General features: G+C 42.1%; 1 protein-coding gene across 2 annotated transcripts; it reads left to right on the plus strand.

Moving 5' to 3' along the window:
• The first annotated feature begins 43 nt into the window (after positions 1-43).
• Positions 44-22,896, plus strand: LOC125890363 (paxillin-like). 2 transcript variants are annotated; one of them, XM_049578961.1, is made up of 14 exons: positions 44-186; positions 11,807-12,015; positions 13,072-13,157; positions 13,261-13,400; positions 13,476-13,659; positions 14,993-15,104; positions 15,230-16,531; positions 17,665-17,931; positions 18,059-18,463; positions 18,619-18,780; positions 18,888-19,061; positions 19,147-19,228; positions 19,348-19,496; positions 19,957-22,896. In XM_049578961.1, exons 1-14 carry the CDS (start codon positions 174-176, stop codon positions 20,221-20,223), a joined length of 3,552 nt encoding a protein of 1,183 aa, XP_049434918.1. In that variant the 5' UTR covers positions 44-173; the 3' UTR covers positions 20,224-22,896. The 2 variants fall into 2 exon arrangements, with proteins under 2 accessions (XP_049434918.1, XP_049434920.1); XM_049578963.1 differs by lacking the exons at positions 15,230-16,531; positions 17,665-17,931; positions 18,059-18,463.
• Positions 22,897-23,441: the final 545 nt, after the last annotated feature.

The raw sequence follows: 23,441 nt of genomic DNA on the forward strand, positions 1-23,441 counted from the left end.
AGCGCGCGCTCTAGTAAAGTACACATGCACATATTGCAGCGCGTTCACGTGAGCTATCCTGACCAACTTCAGGGCAGCAGTGGTGAAAGTTGGAGAGCAAAATTGAGACTTCGTAAGCAGTCGAGAAGCTCGCCAAACATAAAACTGACACAGTCCAGAGCCAGGCAGCCACCATGGAGGATTTAGGTAAGTTATGAGATTGTTTTTGAGACGCTCTGTGCTTTCCTACAGCAGTCAGTGAGGAGCGGATAGCAGGGTGGAGGAGTCAACGTTACGGCGAGATTTCATGTTGAAAAGAGAGTTTCTGGGTCACCTTACTTTGGGGAAAGTTAGCTCCTTTCTTCCAGAAATGTTACAGTACAGTGTGGCTGAGTGAATGTTGGGCACCTTTTACATTTACCCTAACTTTGATTTATAGAAGCATCGTAGTAACTTAGCGGCTGGACATCGTTAGCCTTTACCACCACCTCCTTTTAAACTCTCCCTCTCTGTAGTCACGTTAACGTCTCTGATAATAAAACGTTATCCTGTACATTTAAGACAGTTACTTTTCCTCAATATCTATGTGCCAGAGGGAGGAGATATTTGGCTGACATTTTGACACCGAGCTTCAACATTACCTCGTCAACTTTTGCCCCCAGGCTATTCATTCCAGCTTTGAAGTGGTGGAGTCAACAGGCCTCCCCATTTAGACTGCTCAGTACAGCACAATGTGAGCTCAACCTTGGCTTGGCTGGCTTATAATGTATCTCCAGTCTGATGGAGCAGACTTAACTGCAAGTGATACCTAATTACTGACCACACAGTCTACCTTAGTGTCCTTTTTTACAACTGGAAAGCCTTGATACAGGAGACAACGATGTGATTAGGACTATAGAAAAAGTGCCATAAGCCATAAATTAGATTAAAAAGAAGAAACACCCCAAATAAACATCTTATCTTGCTATGGCAAAGGTGCGTCAACACTGCTGTTGTTGATTTCTGCTACATTAGATCGGTGTAGCTGTGTCAGTATCTATCTGTGTCCATGCATCACAGACCTTGAGTAGTGGAGCTGCTGGGAATTCAAAACCTTCATGCTGCACAGTTGCTTGTTTTATGGATTAATTATTGTACACGAACGACCTTTGTCTACCAGCAAAGTACAAGTACTTTACTACACAATAGCAGGTTTTTAGAAAAGAAAATGACCTTGGAATAAATATTTTTTTGAGAAACAAGCAAGATTTACTAGCACTTGGCTGGTAGATGGTTCTACTGTATAAAAAGGTGTTCATTTTACATTACACGCTGCTGATGCTCAAGTCAATTGATGATTTCTCATGCGTTTCAGAGGCTTTCTCATTTGCTTAGAACTGTAAGCTAGGGCTGCAGCTAATTTTGACTTTAATATGTTGAACTGATCAAACATTTAGTCTAAAAAATATAACAAAATAGTCAAAAATGCCCATCACAAATTGTGAAACCCTGCGACAGCATGTCATGCATGATCAGTGGTTGAACAGCCAAAGACATTTGACACACAGTGTTATAGTATATTCTGAGAAAAGCAGCAAATCTTCACATTTGAGTGACAGATACCAGTTAATTTTTTGCATTTTCCCTTCAACAATTGATTATCAAAATTGTTTATGATTATTTTTCTGTCAATTCATTATTCAGATTATCATTTCAGCACTACTGGTGCTATTACTGCCATTTATCTGCCCTGGGTCCAGTACCAGCACTGATGGCAATTGATGTCATGTACTGACTGTGTGTAGCTCCGTGCAGTCTATCCACTCCATCTGTTTTTTGTGCTTCACTAACCAGTCACCTTTTCAGTTCACTGGCCCTTGACCTTTGACACTGAACCTCTGAACTTCTAATTTTGTTGTTATATTTTTCAACAGCTGGTCAGTTTGCTATATTTACTTTGCTAATTCAGAATAATCTGTTTCCGTGGGATTGCTCCCATTGTACCAATCTCTCTTGTGAATTGTTTAAGTGGAGAGACGATGGGCCACATTTTAAGTCTGGCCCGCTTTGAGAATACCTCCAGGGCACATTAGATGCTCTGGCTGCCATGGGCCACTGAAAGGACTGATTGTTGGTTGAGAGGGAGCCTGCAGTCTCACTGAAGCAACGTGAACAGCACGCTGAAGGAGGGGGCGAGGCTGCTGAGGAATGTCGAACATCACTCTGTGTTGGGGTCCAAGGCCAAATACTCTCTGGGTCATGACTCACCTCCTACCACTACTCTCGGCCCCATGCGTGCTGCCACCAAAGGGAGGGCTGTCAGTTTCAGTCGGTCTTAAAACATGGGTCCTCTGGTAATTGCAGACACTTACAGATTGTTAAAAATGTCTTGAACTTTGAGGTCTGGTAGTTTGATGATCACAGAACAGTAAAGTTAAATTGCTTACTGTTACTATTCAAACTTTTCTTGTACACATCATGTGGCAAACCCTCCCATGCCCTCCCTAAATATGCAACAACAAATTATGGTAGATGTTTGTAAATAACTTCTGACTGTGGTTTACTGCACTTCCAGTAAACCCCCAGCAAACAAGCCGCTCCAGGCTCTGTCAATCTTCACTGATGATTGACAGAGCTACTCGGAGCTGTTTGGAAACCTGATCAGGCTCCACTCTCTCTGCCTTCCTTCATTCTGTGTATATTGATCTGCTTAACACTCGAGAGGGAATCCCCTCAGCATAGTGTGAGCACTCTTCCAGTGTGTTCCTCTGAGTCAGAGTTTTCCACAGGTTTTCTCCGATTTGCCTTTTTACAGTCCAGACCAGGTGGCAGCCAGGCCTAGCCTCACTGTCGTTACTGATGTGGCCAAGGGGACGAGTCCTCACCCAGATGTGGCCCTGACGTGACACACTATCTTTTGGCTTGTCCTGCTTCTGTTTTTCATGTGTGTGGGGTACAAAGCCAAGCTCTCTCTCTGAATTCCTCAGGATTGTGTGAGATTCAGGCAGACTGACCTCACCGGGCTGTGGAGGCTCTGCTCTGTGTCTGCATGTTAACAGTAAAGGAATTGAATAAGCACAGACATGCATTATGCTGTAGGGTCAAGACTTAATTGCTCATAGCACTCAAACTCTTCTTTTGTTGGAAGTTCTTACTAAATAGGCTGTTTGCGGATTACCAATAAATCAAACCTAGGCCTTGGTTACCGACATTTCTAGGTGGCCAATGGCCCCAAACCCCTAGGTCCTCAAAACCCCCCAGCTCAGCGGTAGAGTGTCCGCCCTGAGACTGGGAGGTCGTGGTTCGATCCCCGGCCGGGTCATACCAAAGACTATAAAAATGGGACCCATTGCCTCCGTGCTTGGCACTCAGCATCAGGGGTTGGCATTGGGGGGGTTAGATCACCACATGATTCCTGAGCGCGGCACCGCTGCTGCTCACTGCTCCCTCAGGGGATGGGTCAAATGCAGAGAACAAATTTCACACACTCAGGTGTGTGACAATCAGTGGGACTTTAACTTTAACTTTACCTTGAGGCTCGCTTATTAATTTCTTGTTAATATTTCAGTTAATGTTACATTAGTTCTCCTGGTTCCCTCATCTTGAAGTCAGTGGGTTTTTGGTTAGATGTCTGAAACAAGGTCTGTAGTTAAAACACAAGCTTAAGAGACCTTCATGTTTTATGCTAAGACATAAGATATGTCAGTAAATACCCAACTCATTTATTCTGAAGCCTTTAGGTGTCTTAAAAAAGACTTATGCTAACAAGTGGCTAAATGAGACTACACAGTGTTGTCATGTTGAACCACACCAAAAACAGCTGTACAGCCTGGTGGTAGTTGCAACATCGAAATCATGTGACTGTGGTGTAGTTTGTTTATAGCCTAACATTAGCTTTTTACTTCTGGAGACTGAATTTACATGTCAAAAATCATAAAAGTGGTATTCATTTGTGAAGATTATTTTGTTGAACAAAACTTGTAAATATCAAACTTTTGTTTGCCACAAAGCATATTTTCTGCAATCATCCAAAATTCAATGAAAAAATCCTATTGGCTGTTTAACAAGGGAACCAGGGCCAATGCAGATGTCATCCCTACAGCACTCTGTTAGTGGGTTAATCAAGCTCACATCAAATCATCACCGTTCAGTGAGCATTAGTATGCACATGTATTATTTAGTACACTGTGTGTTGAAACAAGAGCCTTGTATGTAATCATTGCTGTGTCCTATACAGACGATAATATAGCTAGCAATAGTCAGATTTGCTAACCTTTTAATGCCAACATGCAGAAATAGTCATCTGCACCGTATGTAAGTAGGGTCATGTTTACAATTGAAGACAAACTTTTTTCAATCTGTATTTACTTTTAAGCTATGAAAAAAACTCAGTATAGTGCACAGCTGTGTGCAGTAGCCTACCAATATAAAAACATTGTTTATTAGTGTAATCAGCTGGGAAGAAACACAGCAGAGAACAGGTGGTATTTATCGCTTAAATGCAGACAGGCTTCAGTCAGTGAGCAGTGTGAGACACTCAGCTCTCTTTTGCACACACAAAGAGGCTTGTATGTATCTATGGGAGGTGGTTATGAGGGCTGAAACAGACAGCGGCACCTGCCAATGTGCCTTTTGTAAACACACAGCAGCAGTTAGATTTACTGTAATAGTATCAGTTGATCACCTTGCAGCGGAAGATGTTATTCTCCAGGCAAGAGTAAAAGTTGGCTGTTGAAGGAGCAGCGTGGTCTTAAATGTTTACAGCGTTTACACAGCATACCAAAAGATCTTAGAAGGTCTTAAGTGCTTTCTGTGTCCTGGTGTGTCGGCAGCACAGAGTTAGTGTTACCAGACTAGCTTTCATCACCCCATGAGAGCTGTAAGGTTAGTGCATACCACCCCTAACCAGTGGGCTCGCCTGCTCTGCTACAGAGAAGCTCCTGACTGTAAATCAGTCTTGTTCCCGAGCTCCACACCCATCCTGTTCTGGGTCTGGGGAAGAGAGAGCTGCATGGCTGACCTCATCGCTTAGGCAACAGACCCTGCCCCATATCCTGAGGAAACAGAGGAGAAAAACAATGTGCAGAGTCAGTGCTGGAGGCCAGCAAACACTGGTAGGGTGGGCAGCAGTGGGCCTTGAGGGTGTGATCGGGCTGCCAGGACAGAGTTTTCACTATTAAACGCTGTTGTTGCTTCACTTGCAGTACCCTTTACTCTCTTCCTCTCTTCAGGCTGTTTCCTCACCTCCCCTGTTCCATGACCTTGTAACTTGGCTCAGAGAGCAGTGCTGATTATTTTCCTGACAGGTCTGGTTAACGTAGTAGGAATCTGAGTACCTGCTGGATTCTTCCAACATTAATCAAGCTGGGGACACCTGAGGGCATGTTCAAAGACAGGGGAGCTTCACATCTGTAAAAAGGGCAGGGAATCTCACTTCTAGTTCCTGAATACTTAAATGTTGTCAAAGTTATGATACTATTTTACTTTCACTTTTCTCCTCATGTTTCACAGCTAGGACTGGTAATGGTACCTCAGTGCCTAATAGGTAACTGAAATGTTTCCATAATAGGGCCACAACTAATGATTATTTTCCATTGTCGATTAATCTGTCAACTATTTTCTTGATTGATTAGTTGTTTGGTCCATAAAATATCAGAAAATGGTGAAGAATGTTGATCAGTGTTTCCCAAAGGCCAAGATGATGTCCTCAGATATCTAATTTTGTCCTCAACCTAAAGATATACAGTTTACTGTAATAGAGGTGAATAGAAACCAGAAAATATTCACATTTAGGAAGCTGGAATCAGCTAATTTTGACCTTTTTATTTTTTTCTTAAAAAATTACTCAAACCAATAAATCGATAATCAAATTAGTTGAGGATGACTCAATTAATTTTTGCTGCTTTAGTTCATAGCACTGAGTTTTAAAAACTTTCAAATACCAAAAGCCAGCATCAAATGCTTGCTCATCACTTTGGTATCAGTATCGAACTCAGGTCAGTAACTAAGAAAGGTATCTAATTTGTCTCTACAATTTCCAGCACAACTGAGATTATAATAATATAATAACGGATTCAGAAAAATAATGTGACTATTTTCGTTTTGAATATTTTCCTGTTTTCTTGGTCTTCCATGATATTAAAATTAATATTTGGTTTTGGACTGTTGGATGGTTGGCCAAACAAGCAATTTGAATATGTCAACTTCAGTTGAAAATTGAGAAATTGGAATGGGCATTTTCTACTATTTTCTGTCATTTTAGGGACCACATACAGTCAAGCAAATAATCAGCAGATTGGTTGATAAGGAAAATAATTCTGAGTTGCAGCCTTATTTGTTACACGCCTGAGGTAGGTGGTGTAGAGAAACCTCATCCACTGAATCAATCCATCAGGATTTTGCTGGTGGCTGTTTAATGTTCTGCTTCTCTATAGGATGGCTACATGTTTGGAGCATAGCTTAGTGTCTTCTGTCAAGTGTTTCAGAGACAAGAGAAACAAAAGAGCCTTTCTTTAAGGGTCTTCCTCATCCTACCCAATTACACTCTCTTATGGCACAAAAGGCTTCTCACTGACATACGATCCTCGCACATGCATGGCTATGAATGTGTCCTCAGTGACTTGGTGTTACATCAGTCTTTAGACTTTTCACTGTCATCTGATTTACTGGTCTGTGGGGAAGTGCTTTTATTTTGGTGCAGCGTTCTCTCAAGGGGCGTGTCATCTTTCGGATATGGGGCTGCTTGGCAAGGTATATTTAGGTATGTTTATTTTGAAGTAATCACCCTAAGATGCTTCTGTCTTTCGGATGATATGCTGTTACACTCATTCATCCTTTGTACAAACGGGTGGGCATCTGTAACCTTTAAGGTTTAACATTTATTTGAATATTTTTTCTCTTGGTCTGTCATTTATTGTTTGCTGTTTGCCCATATTCTCTCATTCGTTCACACTCTGTCCATCTGTTCCCTGTTTCTACCCATCCTCCCCTGCCTGTCTCACTGGCATCTCACCCTCAACCCCCCTCTCCCTGGCCCCTGTCTGTCTTCTTTGATATAAATATCATGTCGGGTTGGCCTGATGGGGTCGGGTTTCGGTATGGGGCTGTGGCCAGTTCTGCTCTTTTGCTCCCTGGCTATAAACAGGTGAGCTGTGGACCCTGCTGGGCCATCACCATTGCCTACATGTTAACAGAAAAGATTAGACAGCCCTGGTTTCGTCCCCCCTGCCCGCCTGCACTGTACTCTACACTCTGTGGGAAATGGCAGTAAAAACATTGACATCTCCCTTATCCTGGAATTCAAAGCATGCTGTAGTTAGTGGAATGGGTTCTGTAATTGTCAACACATTATTTTCATTTTCTGGACTGACAGATGGTGTTTTGTATTCGAGCACATTCCTCACCGGCTCTGTACGTAAAATCCTGTGGTATCGGAGGAATGTGTGTTCTGCTGGAGTAGATTTTATTACAAAGCATCATTTTGATTACAGATAGGACAGGTTGCATGTGAAATGATGTCTGACTGGATCAGGGCAACTTAATGTACCCTTCACATGGCCACCTTCCCCATGTCCCCGCCTGATCACTTTCTTTCTCAGAAGCGGACAGAGGAATGTGTGGAATTCCCCATGCACCTTCGCTCCCATCTGATAAACACTGTGGGCCTGTGGCAGAGCCTTGGGTGGGTGGGGGGGCTGTGCACAGGCAGGACTGTACATGTACCCACTGCCACAAGAATGTGTACAGTGTCCACATAACTTTAGTGTTGTTTGTTGAATGTAATGAAGATTAGTTACCACAGTGTGACCACAGACACTTCCCCTGACAGAACGAGCCACTGTTATATTGTTTGCTTGACGTTTGATAAATTCATCTTGTATTATTAGTCCCAGCCATCTCCTTTTTGATGACAGCTTTATTCCTCCAGACCTTGCACAATGGACTATTGAGTCAGGATGCTGTTAGAGCAGAATTGGACTTTGTCCATTGTGGCTCCTACCCCCTGTCTGAAATGGAAAAGATTAGCCTGTTACTTGGCTTACAGTGTATGTTTGCATTCTTAATGCTTCTAACTCTTCGTGGACCAAACTTGTGTGAGACTGACGAAGGCTTGTTGTCTGTCCTCATGCCAGACTCAATGCTGCCCTCCTCAGAGGAAATAAGGGAAGTAAGATGGTCTTGGCTATAATCTCTATCCTTTTATGACCTGCATTAAATCATATAAAATAGACACACTCAACAGTCTGCATACTCAACATTCTTAAAATGTCTTGTGTTCAGATTTATAAATATTAGGCCTTAAAAGTAATTAAATAGTCTTGAATGTGAATTTGTGAGATCATAGCTGCCACAACTATTTTATCTAATTTAATTTATTCATCTTGTTTTTTTTTTTGTCAAAATGAGTCAAAGTCGTCTGCCTGAAAGTCTACATTTTCTGATGTTACAACTCTTTAAACCTGACACTGAACCTAATGCTGTTTTTTTTACTTTATACTTGGACTTAACTGTGAGCAAAATGTAAATTTAACTCGCTCTAATTACCATATTCCTATATAGAGCCTAACCCTGCAAGGGACCAATACTACTCACCTGCAATGCTTGAATAAGAGAAAGACGATTTTGTCCAAAACTCAGTCTTAAATTCTGTTAAAAATGATCTTGAAAAGTTATTAAAAAGTGTCTGCTAACTGTAGACACCCTGTGTGTATAATGCACAGGCTGTTTAATCGACGGCGACAAAAGGATGTGAGCTGGACGTTGGGGATGTATGAATTATCCTTTTTTTAATGCAACATTTAAACAGGTTTGACTGTGTTACAGGTCTTTCGTAATGCCCCTTTCCCCTTTATCCTGCTAAAGAAAAAGTAGAATCCAGTCCATGACTTAACAGTTAGTTGATTATCAAAACAGATATAGATATTTTTTTCTGGCCAGCAACTAATTGATCAATTGATTAATTGTTTCAGCTCTACTCCATGTCTTTAAAGCGCCTGTGTGTAGGACAGCTCTTGATCCTTATTCAAGTCAGGGACATCAAAAATGTAGGACTGGAAATAACACATAGACAAAACCAGTTTTAACTTGGACTGTCCAATTTTTCTACAAACAAAAACACACAAAAATGGGCCCTTAGGAGTTTTGCAACATACTGAAGCTGTTTGTTTCCCATTAAGGAATAAATACAGTTATAATGCTTTAGCTATTATAGTTTGAGCTAAACAATGAATCTAATGCATCTCTCTGGAGTTCATGGGCCTGTGCTGTGCCTGACTCTCAGATGTGTAGTATCAGCAGGCAGGAGGGTGTAATGAGTGCAGATGCACTTTTTTATAGTATAAGTCTCAAAAACTTGGCTCCGTCTACAAGTGTTTTAAAAGGCTTCAGGCAGTCCAGCTGTGTGAACTTTCTAGGAATACTTTACCATAATTAGTCTTCATTTCAGCTTTCAGCTTTATTTATTTTTTCATTTGACAGCTTTTAAGAACTTCTACGCTACACTGTATTTTGTATGACTCACCTTTGTCACAAAACCAGCTGTGGTATTTTGCTATGTGGAGGCTTTGTTTTATGAGTGACAAAGTCAACTTCAGTAAGACCTTGTTCAGCATGTCGGCACCAGGTGCAGCTTATTTTGAGCTGGTCGTGATATTTCAGCACATTTGCACAGACATGGCCCACTCACTGAGCTTACTGCTTTAAATAGGCCTGTGCTCCCATGTGGTTTATGTCAAACTACGTGTCCTAAACATTCAGCTTCTAGGCAGGAACTCATTTTGGACTGACATCTTGGATAAAAAGTGGTAGCAAAGATGAGTGAGAGTGTCCAGTTTATCACACTTTTGTTTCAAATTTATTTTGTCGAACAGAAGAACCTAAATCAGGTTCTTTTGCATATTTGCAGATGATCTTTAACATAACAGACACAAGTCTGACATATGTTAAGTTACCATCTTATTGGCCATATTCATTTGTGAGTGTAGATTTGAAGGTGAGAATGCACTTATTGGATTATTTTATTAAGAGAAAGGCACAATGAAAAGATGCTGTTATCGAAAGGACACTGTCACCCAATTTTGGCTCTCAGACCACTCCCCCCTGTAGACGGGCAACGTGTTATCACTTCTTGTTGCTCACACTGTCCTCGTCTGTACTGCTGTGTGCTTCACTCAGATACACACATCAACGCATACGTATTACCTCCTGGGAGATATTACAATTACAGCAGTTGGAAACAATAATGTGAGTACTGTCTCTCTAACTATTTTAAAAGTTAAATATTTGTATTCCTGGATTACAGTGACACAGCTTTTTTTTTATTTTTTAATTATAAGATTGCATTGTGAGTGCTGTGTTTTTAGATCTTTTAATGTTGATGCAGACAGAGGAAAAACTTAACCTGCTTGTTCCAAGGCTGAGTGGGAACTTGATTTTCCAGATATTCTATGTATGTTTTTTTATGGTCAGTTGATTGTGGATGGTACGAAGGCAGTGTCTCTGTGTACTCAAGACCTCATCTTAAGTTTTTAAGTAAACTATTTACTTTGCTGCTGACTGACAGTAGGATTCATGCTGTAACCTTGTGTGAAAGAATTGTGGAGTATTTGGAGATGACCAGATAACAGAAAATGCCTACAAGTAATCCATCATCACTTAAGTAATTTCTCTATTCTATTTGTTGTTTTATATTATTCAACACATCAAGAATAATTTTATTTTATTTATAATCTTGTATTATTTCTTGAAACTCCTAGTCAGGATAGGAAATACAAGTTCTCATATCTGAACATATTTTAAATTTAGAGAGACATTTTTAACTTACGTAGATTGTATTTGAGAAGGGGCTGGAGCCTGGTTAGCAGTCAGACCTTATAGTTAATTGGACAGTTTTCAATGCAGCTTCTCTGAGTTAACATGTTTAAAAGTACAGCAATTCCTTGAAACAGACTGTAACTGTTCCAGGCCTCTGTAGTGTAACAGTATGCTGCCGGTGATTGCGGTCTATTCTGGACAGGCTGAGGATGGATGGATTGTGTGATGTAAGAGTCTATTTTGCTCCCGCGTTCCACCGAACACTCAGCAGGGTAACACTGTACCCCCTCAACCCTGGCCTGGATTCAGAAACTCTCTCTGTCTGTCTGCTCTTTTGTTCTTATCAGCCTGTCTTGTTAAGTTCACACTGATTCTCATGAAACAGAGACTAACCAAACACATACAGTGCTCACAGAAGTTATAAAACACTGAAATCAAGGATTAAGCTCATAGACAGGTACGTCTCATTGTCAGTAGGGTTGTATTTATAGTGTGGACTGATGGAGAAGTAGGCTGGGGATTTCAGGGGGTATTTTATGAAGGCCTAATGGGTTAGGTATGAAGTTGTGTTAGATGATGTACTGTGCCGTACTGTGATGGTGACAGGGCCTAACCTTTCTGTTGAACGATCCTGTGCTGAGGAAAAAAGCTTTTTTTTGGTGGCAGGTTGGAATGAGAGATGGACTCAGACTCACTGCCATTGTCTTTTTACAGCCTAACACCACAGTCAGTAGTCGCCTCAGAGCACCCAACAACCCCTGTAAAGAATTAACTGGTCTGCAGCCCAACCATGTTTGCAGATCAAAATAACTTGCAAAAACAGTTCAGGAATTTGTCTCTGAAGTTTTATGTCCCGAAGACGCAAGGATTTATTGTGTCTGAGTTTGAAGATTTTTATTTAAATGAAAGTAAGACATAATTGGATTGCAAATGCAAAGATTGCACCATTGTAATATCAACCTAATGTGTGGTATTTTCAGTTGGAAGTGCCCTTGCAACAAAAATGCATTAAAACTTCAACTATCACATCTTTCAGACGCGTTGCTGGCAGACCTGGAATCTACTACGTCCCACATCTCAAAGCGACCTGTGTTCTTGCCTGACGAGACACCCTACTCCATCCCCACCGGAGGACACTCCTATCAGGATGTGTCAGTTCCACCTCCAGTCCCTCCTCCACCCTCAGCTGAGGCTCTGAACGGGTCCCTGATAGATCAGCCAGACTCCCACCACTCCTCTCAGCAGGTAGGTCTGCTGTGTGACCCTAGATAACACATGAACTGATTTTTCTCTATGAAGCCACTCAATAAAGAGGTTTGGATAAGGAACAAGAACAAGTAAGTGACACAGCACAAATTAGATCTGGAAGATATACAAACGATGAAAGATAAACCCTTAAAGCCACTTGTATCATGTATGTCTGTGTGCTTCTGATCACAACTGAAAAGAAATATGAGCAGGGATGCAAGTCTTAAGCCTCTTTCACACTTGCACTGCAAACCTGAAATTATCGAGACATTACCCCAAGGAGCTGTATGTGAACATGCAATTGTCTGAATCAGTTGGATTCCTGCTCGCCCCCCTAGTACAAAGTCTGTGCAATGTCTGGTTGAGCCAGTGTGTGAATAGAGCAGGTAATCGTCGGGAGAATTCATAACGAGTGAGTGGGCGTGTTGATGAAATTTCTATCATCTGGCTTACACAAAAACGCAATAAAACATCCAAGGGTAAAGTAGAACGGTCATTTATATGAGAATGGTAACAAAGTGTCTAACCTGAGAGATCATGCCGAGATTCGGGAACGTCTGTCTGTAAGAACTGATGTTGGGGGCGCCGGTGGCTCAGTGGCAGAGCAGGCGCCCCATGTACAAGGGTACTGCCGCAGCGGCCCGGGTTCGAATCCTGTGGCCCTTTGCTGCATGTCCGTCCGTCCGTCCGTCCGTCCGTCCGTCCCCCCCCCCCCGTCCTGTCCAATAAAGGCAAACAAAAAAAAAAAAAAAAATTAATTAAAAAAAAAAAAAAATAGAACTCATGTTGACTTTGTCAGACAAATTTAAAAAAAAATGGTGAGAGACACAGGGGCCATCCCTCACCTAAACCAAACGGAATATTTCCAGTAGGTGAGAACGTTTCTGACACAAACATGCTACATGTGTGAAAGGAAAACTCCAGACATTGTCGGGAGTTCATATGAGAAGAGCTTTACAGTGTTACCTGGGTCCAGATAAATGTTATATTGAAAGCAAACTGAAAATTCAGCACCAGTTTTCTCAGTATGTTTGACTGATATATCCTCTGCAGTCGTTAGGTTCAGCCCAGAAGAGCTCATGGTCCAGAGACAGTAGCAGCTCTCCGTTGTCTCACATTGAAGAGGACCACGTCTACAGGTATCCTGCCTCATCTTGTGTGTATTAAGTTTATTGTATTATCTGTCAGTTCTTTTTAACTTTATTTGCTATTAGCAGTTGTCTCTGTCTGTCTCCTCCTCAGTTTTCCCAACAAACAGAAGTCATCAGACTCGTCAACAGCAGCCTTGACCTCTGCCATGGGTAGTAACCTCTCGGAGCTCGACAGGCTGCTGCTGGAACTCAACGCAGTGCAACAAAGCTCTCCTTCATTCCCTACTACAGGTAGACACAAAACCTTCAGTTTTATCAGTTCTGTTTGTGGTGAGCAGGATTAGCTATACTGTTATGTTTCCACAGAGGAGGCAGCTCCACCCTTACCATCCTGCAGTATCACCCACTACGAGAATGGCAGCACCCCTGACATTATGGTGAGTCCCCCCCCTCAGGAGAAACCCAAGAGGAATGGAACGAGGCTGGATGAGGCCCGACCCACTGTTGAGAGTCTTCTGGATGAGCTGGAGGGCTCAGTGCCTTCGCCCAGGTACACACAGTCTCTCCACTGAAGCAGGTCTCTACCTTGGCATAGATTAATATAAAAGATGTAGGCTTCCATGACTGTCATTGGGCTAAAAAAGAAAGCGGTCTTGCATTGAAAAAGTTTGTTCTTACTGAATGTCATCCAGCCCCATCTTTGCCTCCATCTTTTAGTTTCTTCTCTAAAAGGCAAAAGATGACCAGAAAGCAGAGCTTTACAGCGGCAGTGTCAACTTCTTGTCAGACATATTCTGAAATTTGCATTTAATAGGATTACAGTGGCATCAAATTGTAGATAGTTTGTTTTGTTTGTCTATCTGATGTTTTTAGATGAGGAACAGAGTAAGGACTACTTACTTCCTCAGAATTTACACCCATGCCAGCAGTCAGCTAGACTGTTAGCTGTAGTGTTGGCTCAGTGTCCAGTTACAAATTTTAATAGAGGATGGTAGGTAATGCAATAACTACTGGAACTAGTTAACTGAAGTTGGCTTGGCTAAAGACTGATTTATGGTAGGGTGCTGGACACTTTTAATAAGTGTCACTCAACAGTTGCGCATCACTTTCAATTTATGCTAGTCATACTTATGGTAACCATAGACCCCCTGCATTTTTTCACCATCTCAGTCTATTTCTTTTGTTTTTAGTGAAGCAAAATCTGCACCAACAGTTGTTTCAATCACAGAAATGTCCCTCTGTATATATGTGTTAAATGTATTAATCGTGTATGTATTGATTAATCAGCTCCCACTCTGTTCTTGAGCATCCGATTGCCCTCACTCGCAACGGTGGGCTGGGAAATAAAATCAATGAATCAATAAATAGAAACACTGTTTTTTCTTCCTGTGGTGCTGACATGAAAACTATTTTGGTTCAGTAAATGTCTGCTATCAGTCAGCCTGGTGAAGGCAGTTTGACAGGCCACTGTCCTCTCTGCTCCGCAGGAGCTGCTGCTGACAAACGGCTGCTTCTGGGACAGAGCTGCTGAATGCAGGTTGAAGTTAATGTAGAGTCAAAACTATGACGACGATAGTAACATTACCAATCACATTGCGTGACAAAAAGTTTTGTAATGTGTATGCAACTTAACAAAATTCTCTTGGTGCACAACATAAAATGCTAGTGTCGTACAACACTTTCTGGCGAGAATACTTAATTTCTGTTGAGCAGCACTCAAAGTGTTGAGTGCCCAACCATAAACAGGCTTAAGCTAGAGAAACATTTTGTCTTCTCATTGAACTTACACAATAGCTCTTTTGAGTTATGCTGTTAGTAAAGCTTAAATGTTTACATGTGATTACAAATTATATTTAATTATACATTTAATATGTATTTTCCAGTTCCTCTGCTCGCCACAGCGATTTGGACTCCTCTCAGCAGCAAGCCAGAATTTCAGCTTCCTGTGCAACAAGAGAGCTCGACGAGCTGATGGCCTCTTTGTCTGACTTCAAGGTACAAAACAGCACAAATAAATCCTGCAAAGGCTTCATCAACAAAACACAAGCTTCTCCTGTCATATTTCTGATGATTTCTCTGTTTTCCTGCTCTTATCTTGCTTGTGCTTATCTGTCCTCTAGCCCAGTACTTTGGGCTCCCTGCTAGACCCAGCAGGCGTGTCCTCCAGCTCACCTCATCCTCCAGTCTCTTCCTCCGTCACCCCAGTGGCTTCTCCTTTTCCTAGTCTGTCCCACCCGTCTGCCTGTGCCTCTCCTCTTTTCTCTTTGCCTGCTGGTCTAGAGCTGCACATCGATGAGGATGGAGGTGACGGTGGCATGTCGATCCCCCATGCGAACCGTCTCTGTCCCCACAGTCCTATATCCTCACTTTCTGCAGCCAGTGACCTAGACCTGGACTCTGTCATAGAAGTCTCTTCCACCATACTGTCATCCCAAACCAAGTCTCTGTTAGCCCTCTCTCAAGCTGCTTCATCTAACTCCAACTTTATGAGAAATAGCCCAAGTCCCTCCAATACCACCACCACTCCCTCACTCACCTCAGTTAATACTGTCCTGGACCACAAGTCCTCCAAGTCCCCTAGTCCATCTGTAGAACGGGTCTCACCCTCAAATACTGTTGGTAAATTCCCTTGTGCCTCTGAGACTGTGAGCAAGGGTTCTGCTTCTTTTCATGACCTTGCTTTGAATTTCTCCACCCCACCTCCCTCTAAAAACCTCACCCCTCCTTTCTCAGCTCCAAAGACCCCTTCGCCCATCCCTTCTGCCATCTCTATATCTCCACCTTCTGCACATGCTTCTTCAAAAACATCTTCATCATCTCCAGCCTCTCCATTGATCGGCCCCTCTCCCCTGGCCTTCACAAGCCCTAGTAGACAGCTGTTGGAGTTGGCACCCACAGACCAAAGAGCCAGCCCCCTAAGTGTACAGCAACCCCCAGTGGTAGAGCCCTCCCTGGACGAGGCACTAGATAAGCTGCTAGAAATGAGTTTTGCACAGAATCACTCAGCAGCACACATGGAGGAACCACAGCTGAAGATGGAGGCACAGTGTCTAGGTAGGGAAATGCAGGAGATCCAGGAGGAGCTCATTCTGCCCATGGACAGAAACAGTATGCAGCCTGACACTTTTACCAGTGCCACCAACACCATCACAGATGAGTCAGTGGACGGAGGCACTGATGGGAATGGAGATTTGGACTGGGCTGACGAGGAGCTGTCCATGTCCTTCCATGATGGACTGGATGGCACCATGACGCCTTACACTGAGAGGCCGTACACAGATGGCAGTATGACCCCGCTGACAGAGGCCAGCTGGATGGATGAGTCCATGACCCCGTCTTCATGCCCTGGGACCCCTGACATTGCCCTGGACCTGCCCCTGATGCAGACTCCAAATATAGACAGAGTCTCTGCTTCCGGACATGTATGCATCTCCAATCCTGCTTCACACAACATGGGCTTGTTTTGCTCACATTGTTTTGCCCCTGCTTATGAGACTGACGGGAAGCTAGCCTCTGTTTTGAAGTTTGTTTGTTTGGGGTTTTTTTGTGTTTTTTTTAAATAGCTGAAACGTGATCCCAAATATTTATCCACTAGTTTACTCACTGCTATAATTTACACACCTTGTCATTGTAACGGAGATAAGACAGGGGTTGTTTTGTTAGCTTTTAATATCATCTCTCAAATCTTGGTCAGAACTATTAAGTAGAACTGAAAGAATTCGTCAAATAATTGGTTTGTCGGCTGACTTATAATGAATCGACAGAATGAAAGGTTAAGGTTTTCTGTTGGTCACATAAAACACAACAGGCTTTCAATGTTTACACTATCAGTCTTTCTTTAATCTTTCATTAGTGCTGGGAATCAATACAAGTAGTATCATGACGTTTGCAGTCGAACGATACCTGCATTTGATGCATTTTTGCGCCAGGGGTCTGATCCCAAACCATCCCCATTCCCTGCCAGGTCAGCCAACTTTCTGTTGCTGTCGTTTCCAGAGAAACTCTCCTCAGCAAACAACGAGTTCAACGTCTGTCTGGTTAGCACAGGTTAACTCTTTCTCTAATCCAGTATTAGATACCCATTTAACTAGACAGAAAAAAGTCACTATTATGTTTGCCCTCTGAAAAAATAATGATGAAAGAAACCTTTTTGAAAACACATCATCAAACTGAACCTAGTGGAACAGAGGCTAGCTTAGAAAGGGAGTTCCTGTAATTTTTGTTGTGATACTGCACTTACAAATAACTCACTGACTAGCAGCACCAATACTTTGCATGGCACATAAACACCACAAGCCTTACCTGTTACACCAATTTTGTGTGAAGGACCCTAATGCGACCAACGTTGTGAAGTTTTAAAGGCATCTGACGTAAGCATGCAACAAAGGCATGAAGTATGACACTAAACCCGCTGACCACAGCATCTTGGCCCGTCAATGATTAAACAATCTGAAAGTGTGTGACTCACCTGCTGCCCCAGAGCTCTGCTGTAACTGCTCCAGCTGGGTTGTGTTTGGTGTGGACGTCTGATAACGTGCTCACCATTCCCCCTTAGATAAAGTCAGTGATAAGGCGCACTAAGGAGATTCCCAACGTGCACCCCATGTTCCGAGATGGCCACCTGCGCAGGAAGATGGGACCCATCATTGTAAACAAGAACACTTCTCAGGATCGTCTCATAGAGGAGCTTCAGGGCAAGTTTGGGATCGGCCGCTCAGAGCGGCGACGTAAACAGTCTGATGACTGGCTGACAGAGGGTGTCATCGTCACCTCCAAACCCCAACGTTTCCGTGCCGATGGGGCCGGCAGTGAGGTCGACAAGGTTGGCTTCAGTGTGCTCAGCAGTTTTTTCCCAAATATTTCTTTTCATAATTAATTCACCTTTAGTTTTCTACACACTTTGCTGTCTGTGTTCCCTTCCTTCTTTCTGTTTTTCTCTCCTCTTTTAGATCGTAATTCCCCCAGAGTCGCCTGTCCCTGTGAGGAAGGTGCTCCCACCTCCCTCCCCCCCCGCCTCTCGTCGTCCCCCTATTATAGAAGAACCTAGGCGACTACTCCCAACACAGCAGCCTCCTATCCCCACACCGCCACCTCTCCCTCCACCTCCCTCTCCCCCTCCACAACCTCCCCACATCCAGGAACACGTTCCCGCTGCGCCTCGGCAGATTATAAAAGCCCCACCTCCACCAGCCCCAATACAGGAACCTCCTACCCCCAAACCAGAGCCCCCTCCCTGTGTTCCCAAAGCCCCAACCTGCCCTCCACCACTGGAGCCAGTGACACCAATTGCACCCAAAGTCCTGGTGTCAGTAGGTTGCCAAACCGAGTATGACCCAGTCTTCCCTCCAATGCAGGCATGAGCCCCTGTCTCTTATCCCTTCTTCTTTTTCACACTTTTACATTTTCAAAACATAGGAACCTCAAACTTGAATATTGCACTCTGATATATGTCTGTGTGTATCAGGCACATCTTCAACAAATAACTGTTTTTGTGAATTAACCATTTCAGATTATGGCCCAGGGGAAGGGTGGTGTTCCCGGAGGGCCTCCGACACAGGTCAACAAGCTGGACAACATGCTCGGTAGCCTGCAGTCTGACCTCAACAAACTGGGTGTGCAGACGGTAGCTAAAGGAGTTTGCGGAGCCTGCTGTAAGCCAATTGTCGGACAGGTGAGATGCTTTTGTTAAGAAAATACATCTGTAGTAAAAATATATTATAATTCTAATCATTTTTAGAGTTTGCTTAATAAATACTCAATCCTCTTTTGTTTGTCTAGGTGGTGACCGCCATGGGCCGCACATGGCACCCCGAACACTTTGTGTGCACACATTGTCAGGAGGAGATTGGCTCCAGGAACTTCTTTGAGCGTGAGGGACAGCCGTACTGTGAGACAGATTACCATAATTTGTTCTCCCCAAGGTGCTACTACTGCAACGGGCCCATACTGGATGTGAGTCACCGCTGTTCACATATGTTTGTCATATCTGCTGTATGTGACAGTCAGCCAGCAATAAGTGCTGTCATTGTCTGTTCAGAAAGTTGTGACGGCGCTGGACAGGACATGGCATCCTGAACACTTCTTCTGTGCTCAGTGTGGATCCTTCTTTGGCCCAGAGGGTATGTTGATTTGTTGTTGAATAATTACTATGACTTTTTATTTATGTGGCACATTCATTGTAGTAGAAATGATAGTTGCATTTTGATTAAAATCTGCTTCTTTCTGTTTTTCTATGAAGGCTTTCATGAAAAGGATGGAAAAGCCTATTGTAGGAAGGATTACTTTGACATGTTTGCACCAAAATGTGGCGGCTGTGCCCGAGCCATTTTGGAGAACTACATCTCAGCGCTGAACAGCCTTTGGCATCCTGAGTGTTTTGTTTGCAGGGTCTGTATCTTGCAATTCTGTCATTCTGGTGTTTTTTTTTTTTTTTTATGTACCGGAGCTAGAGTGCCTCTGTAAGACATTGTAGTGAGAATAATGGCATCAGAATAAGCCCCTGAACAGACAGAGTGCATTGTAACAGCACAGGGGTTGCTTTTTGTAATGGTGTCAGTGACAGTGAAGTGTTTTGCCCGCTGCTGTTGCTATGATGAGCGCGTTGCGTTTTTCTGCTTTATACACCTTGTGTTTTTGCAGAAATGCTTTGAACACCACCTGTCCATTTTTAATACAGATATTAAGGTATAGATGTGAGTTTACTTCACAACAAACTAGCAGTTAAGCTAAGGACAGGTGATTCGGTGGTTGCCTTTTAACAATAAAAAGGGGGCATTTTGCAAAAAGCGCTCTGTCTGATTGCATCCTAACTGCATCTTCCTCTACTCTCTCTTATCTCCGTTTACAGGAGTGCTTCACCCCATTTGTGAACGGAAGCTTCTTTGAGCACGATGGCCAGCCCTACTGTGAAGTGCACTACCACGAGCGTCGTGGCTCCCTCTGCTCCGGCTGTCAGAAGCCCATCACGGGACGCTGCATCACAGCCATGTCCAAGAAGTTCCATCCGGAGCACTTTGTCTGCGCCTTCTGCCTGAAACAACTCAACAAGGGCACCTTTAAAGAACAGAACGACAAACCCTACTGCCACGGCTGCTTCGTCAAGCTGTTCAGTTAGAGAGTGAGGGAGAGGGTTTCACAGTTCTGGATCAGGGCTTTGATAAGTCTCTAAAGCATCTTTAGCACAGGTAGGGTGGGGATGGGATTAATTGTGTTTGTATCAAAGAAGGTTGTCTGTATTCTGATGATGACATTGGAAGTGTGTATGGGTTAGGTACTGTATGTGCATGTGGTTGAAGCAGCATACTGTCTCTGCCAGACTATAATACCTTTAACTTGTCCTTCAGAAATTTGGAGAAACTATTTTTAGACTGACCGCTATGCCCTGCCTTTTGAACCTCTTACAGGTTTTGGGTGGGTCAGTCGGCTCAGGTGTGGCGCAGACATACTCAAAATGTGACATTACCAGGGTTTTCAAATTTACACTGATGCACAAGTCTGAAGTTTTTTCTTGATCACCCTGAAATGTGTTGGATATTTCCAACAGGCAAAGAGCTGTCCTTTCCTGTAATTCTCTCATAATTGTGTTTTCAAAGCTTTTTAGTTTTATCTTGTTAGATGGTGGTGAGATCTTACTGAACACTGTAGAAATCCATGAAATACTCTGTGTTTGACATAGTAGCTCACTGGTTGAGCGTGTCATTTTAGAAACCTTTAAAAAAAGAAATATAAAAATCAGAAAACTGTAGCAGGGAGTGGGTGACCTGATGTTTTTTTAACACTACAATATAAACTGTTTTTTACAGCAGAGGAGGGTAGAAGGCTTTCCCCCATGGTATAAAGTTGGACAGAGCAGATGGATAAATCCACGATATCACTACAGCATTGACTAGAATTGGGCTGTGTCAGCATTCACAATTATTTTGTATAAGTCAAATGGAATGTCGTGTCTTAAAACTTTTACAGACACATGAAAACACTATCATATAATGATTTTAAGTGTGGATACCAGATTGTTGCAAAGAGTTTTTCCAATAAATGAATCAAGAACTGAATGAATCAGTTTTACAGTTTCCAAAATCAGTGTCAGGCACACTTTTTTTTAGCCAAAGGCAAACCCTGCGTGATGAATATTTTTTACAGTGATCATTAATGATGAAATTCAATATATATCCATCCACCAGTAGCTGCAGTATTCACTATCAGTCACATATGTTTGAAACCTCACATTTTTATGCAGCCAAATCATTCCTTGTATTTTCGCAGAAGCAGAAAAAAACGATCTGAAAACAGATTCTTGTAGTCATCTCTTACAGTGAAGTGGAATCACACAAAGATATTGGGAGTATATTGTGCATCTCTTCCACTACCATTGATGTTTTTTGTAAATATCCAATGCAGCTACATTGTGAGCAAAGCGCTGGCATGCTAAGCATGGACATGTGTCTAATAACCACTCATTCAAAGAGGGAGAGGGCCGGTGGGAAGGCAAAGCAAAGATACTTTGATATTTTTGGTGTCATTACTGTATTGAGAAGCTGATGAATGTGCAACTATTTTGAAAGAAGAAGTACATTATACAAGAAAATGTGCCTGTGATATTTCAATGACTCTATGCAACTGTAGGTTTAAAACTTTCTATTTCAGCATCAGCATGCATTTCTGAAGTAACAGGCTGTCTGTGCCATTGTATCAGTACCATGTCTAATAACACTGGCAAATCCAGCAGAATACTGACAACAGGTCAGTAGTCCACAGTTTTCATATTATTAGTCTGTGAGTCCACTGAAAATGTAGGCTGTAAAAATGAAAGCCTGGTGGTCTGTCGATGACTCATTTCTCTCAGCATCTGAGTAGCATCTACTGTATGAGCACCAGGTTGGATCTGTACATGTAATCATGACATGCAGCAGATATGTATCGGGCCTTTTGTCTTGTTCAGGGAATTCTAGAGCCTTAAATCTTTTCTCGCTCTATTTAAGATATCATGTAACAATTGTCTTTTCGAATCAATTTAGTAGAGTGTTATTTAACCAAAGCCATACCTTCTTTGAATTGTTGTAATGTCTGTTCACTTTTTGTTTTTCTCTTTTCACTCCGAATGTCAATAGTAATGAATAGTGAGATTCCTCACCTCTAGTCTGATTACACAAATAAATTCTGTTTTGGTATTAAAATGCTATACAAAGGCTTTATTTGTGATGTGCTTTCACTCTGTGTGTCAGTTTTACACTTAAGCTCAAGGAAACACCGTGGAGCACAAACATAGGTCAAACTGTACTGTACTGCCTTCATCCTCATCCTCTGCAAGTATTAAATAAGAGGAGGAAGGGTAACAAGTTTATCCCTCTAATGTTCTGCTCGACTTTTTGGTAGAGCACATTTTGAGTCACTGTATCTTAGTGAAAAATTTGTGAAACTGACATGAATCTGACTGAGCTATCTCTACCTATTGGGTTAGGTATGTTATACTAAAAACAATCCAGTAGATGTCACTGTGTCTTTAAATAGTATGCCTTTTCAGGTCGCCTCCAACAGGAAGTGGGTAACAAAAAAGTCACTCCAGGGTCTGTGGTGAGATTTTTAAAGGTTGGCATATTTTTTCCACGTTATAGTTTCAAATGACTTATGTAAGTTTATACAAATAAACAAGTCTAATAAAGGTCAAATAATTAAAAAACAGAACAAAACATGCTTTACCAAACGGTTCATTTGTCTTTTTATGATAAAGGGGCTAAGTTAATGTAATTGAAATGACCTATTTGCCGTGAAATAAAAACACTTCTGATCAGTCATTGTTGTTAATGATACATTTAATGTTATCATATTTATATGCTGATATGCTAATTTCATCAGTATGACGTTTTTACTGTCTAGCCATGCGCAACCAAATGGTTGAATTGTCCTTTAATGGTAAAGGTAGTAATGCTAAGACAGTGATTTTTTTTTTTTATTTATTTTTTTGGTGAAATAAAAAAAGGATGAACATTCAATGTTATTACATTATATATTTGATGAAAAAAAAATCTATGATTTTCCACCATTTCTGAGGTTTTCAAAGTACCATAATGCCTGGTAGAGGGGAAATGGTAGAATAACTGCGTATATATAATACTAATCCTGGTAATACTACTAATTTGATGGTAAAAAATGATATATGCTAATATACTAATATATAAAAGCATTACAACAGTATATGGTTTATAATTTTTTTTATTCTGTTTTACATATACCATGAAGTGACTTCTCAACTGTGTTTGGTAGAGGCCTATATTTAAAACACAGCAAAACATTGATTTTGGTTTTTATTGCACCAAGGAAATATATAAAAATGCA

The sequence above is a fragment of the Epinephelus fuscoguttatus genome, linkage group LG6 (assembly GCF_011397635.1).
Source record: "Epinephelus fuscoguttatus linkage group LG6, E.fuscoguttatus.final_Chr_v1".
Classification (NCBI taxonomy): domain Eukaryota; kingdom Metazoa; phylum Chordata; class Actinopteri; order Perciformes; family Serranidae; genus Epinephelus; species Epinephelus fuscoguttatus.